The sequence below is a fragment of the Nanorana parkeri genome, unplaced genomic scaffold (genome assembly GCF_000935625.1).
Source record: "Nanorana parkeri isolate BGI_ZX_2015 unplaced genomic scaffold, ASM93562v1 scaffold5774, whole genome shotgun sequence".
NCBI lineage: Eukaryota > Metazoa > Chordata > Amphibia > Anura > Dicroglossidae > Nanorana > Nanorana parkeri.
Genome location: NW_017312019.1, coordinates 1 through 1,903, shown reverse-complemented (window position 1 = coordinate 1,903; position 1,903 = coordinate 1). Strand labels below are relative to the sequence as shown.

The following is a 1,903-nucleotide window of genomic DNA, read 5'->3' as shown; positions in this document are numbered from 1 at the left end:
CGCCGCCTTGTATAGAAGTGTACAGGTAACCCCCGCCCCCTGACTCCGCCTTGTATAACTGTGCACAGGTAAACCCCGCCCCCTGACTCCGCCTTGTATAGAAGTGTTGAGCAGAATGGTGGGATCTTTGGTTACCTTTCCAGGACTTCATATTCGTCGGCAGCCTTGTACAGCGCAGAGAGTCTCGCCTCCATCAGAATATAGAGATTGCCATTGGACTTATCTGCAAAACAATCATTATTATCTTCTGCAGGATGACGGAGCCCCCCGTGACCTCATGACCCCGGATGTTACCTTTCCAGGACTTCATATTCGTCGGCAGCCTTGTACAGCGCAGAGAGTCTCGCCTCCATCAGAATATAGAGATTGCCATTGGACTTATCTGCAAAACAATCATTATTATCTTCTGCAGGATGACGGAGCCCCCCGTGACCTCATGACCCCGGACAGAGCCCCCCGTGACCCCGGACACAATAGATCAGAGCCCACCGTGACCCCGGACACAATAGATCAGAGCCCACCGTGACCCCGGACACAATAGATCAGAGCCCCCCGTGACCCCAGAGCCCACCGTGACCCCGGACACAATAGATCAGAGCCCCACGTGACCCCGGACACAATAGATCAGAGCCCCCCGTGACCCCAGACACAATAGATCAGAGCCCCCCGTGACCCCGGACACAATAGATCAGAGCCCCCCGTGACCCCGGACACAATAGATCAGAGCCCCACGTGACCCCAGAGCTCCCCGTGACCCCGGACACAATAGATCAGAGCCCCCCGTGACCCCAGACACAATAGATCAGAGCCCCCCGTGACCCCGGACACAATAGATCAGAGCCCACGTGACCCCAGAGCTCCCCGTGACCCCAGACACAATAGATCAGAGCCCCACGTGACCCCGGACACAATAGATCAGAGCCCACCGTGACCCCAGACACAATAGATCAGAGCCCACGTGACCCCAGAGCTCCCCGTGACCCCAGACACAATAGATCAGAGCCCACCGTGACCCCAGAGCCCCCCGTGACCCCGGACACAATAGATCAGAGCCCACGTGACCCCAGAGCTCCCCGTGACCCCAGACACAATAGATCAGAGCCCCACGTGACCCCGGACACAATAGATCAGAGCCCACCGTGACCCCAGACACAATAGATCAGAGCCCACGTGACCCCAGAGCTCCCCGTGACCCCAGACACAATAGATCAGAGCCCACCGTGACCCCAGAGCCCCCCGTGACCCCGGACACAATAGATCAGAGCCCACGTGACCCCAGAGCTCCCCGTGACCCCAGACACAATAGATCAGAGCCCACCGTGACCCCAGAGCTCCCCGTGACCCCGGACACAATAGATCAGAGCCCACGTGACCCCAGAGCTCCCCGTGACCCCAGACACAATAGATCAGAGCCCCACGTGACCCCGGACACAATAGATCAGAGCCCACCGTGACCCCAGACACAATAGATCAGAGCCCACGTGACCCCAGAGCTCCCCGTGACCCCAGACACAATAGATCAGAGCCCACCGTGACCCCAGAGCCCCCCGTGACCCCAGAGCCGCACTCACCTCTGAGCTTGATGTAGGTGAGGTCGGGGTTGACACACAGTGCCAGGTTGCTGGGCAGAGTCCATGGCGTGGTGGTCCAGGCTACCAGTGACACAGTGGGCTCCTCCAGTAGGGGGAAGGTGACGATGACGGACGGATCTTGGACATCCTGAGTAATAAACACAGCGAGCATGAGAAGAATGGAGCGACGCACCAAGAGCGCCAATGTGCCGACACTTCACCTTGTAGTTCTGGTGAGATTCGAAGTTGGATAGCGGCGTGTTACAGGCGGTGGAGAACGGCATCACCTTCACACCTCGGTACACCAATCCCTTATCATACAGCTGCCTCCA

General features: G+C 58.2%; 1 protein-coding gene across 1 annotated transcript; it reads right to left on the bottom strand.

The window, feature by feature from the left end:
• Positions 1-290: 290 nt before the first annotated feature.
• Positions 291-1,895, bottom strand: LOC108804170 (isoleucine--tRNA ligase, cytoplasmic-like). The gene is made up of 3 exons (XM_018575927.1): positions 1,793-1,895; positions 1,572-1,719; positions 291-382 (listed from the first exon to the last, which is right to left on the bottom strand). The coding sequence occupies exons 1-3, from the start codon at positions 1,853-1,855 to the stop codon at positions 291-293; spliced, it is 303 nt and encodes a 100-aa protein (XP_018431429.1). The 5' UTR covers positions 1,856-1,895.
• Positions 1,896-1,903: the final 8 nt, after the last annotated feature.

What these genes read in the sequence shown, in the direction of transcription:
- LOC108804170 (XM_018575927.1), bottom strand. Translation starts at nt 1,855, where the DNA reads ATGCCGTTCTCCACCGCCTGTAACACGCCGCTATCCAACTTCGAATCT. An exon ending in AATCTCACCAGAACTACAAG is followed by an intron (nt 1,720 to 1,792) that starts GTGAAGTGTCGG and finishes TTTATTACTCAG; the next exon opens with GATGTCCAAGATCCGTCCGT. An exon ending in CACCTACATCAAGCTCAGAG is followed by an intron (nt 383 to 1,571) that starts GTGAGTGCGGCT and finishes ATTGTTTTGCAG; the next exon opens with ATAAGTCCAATGGCAATCTC.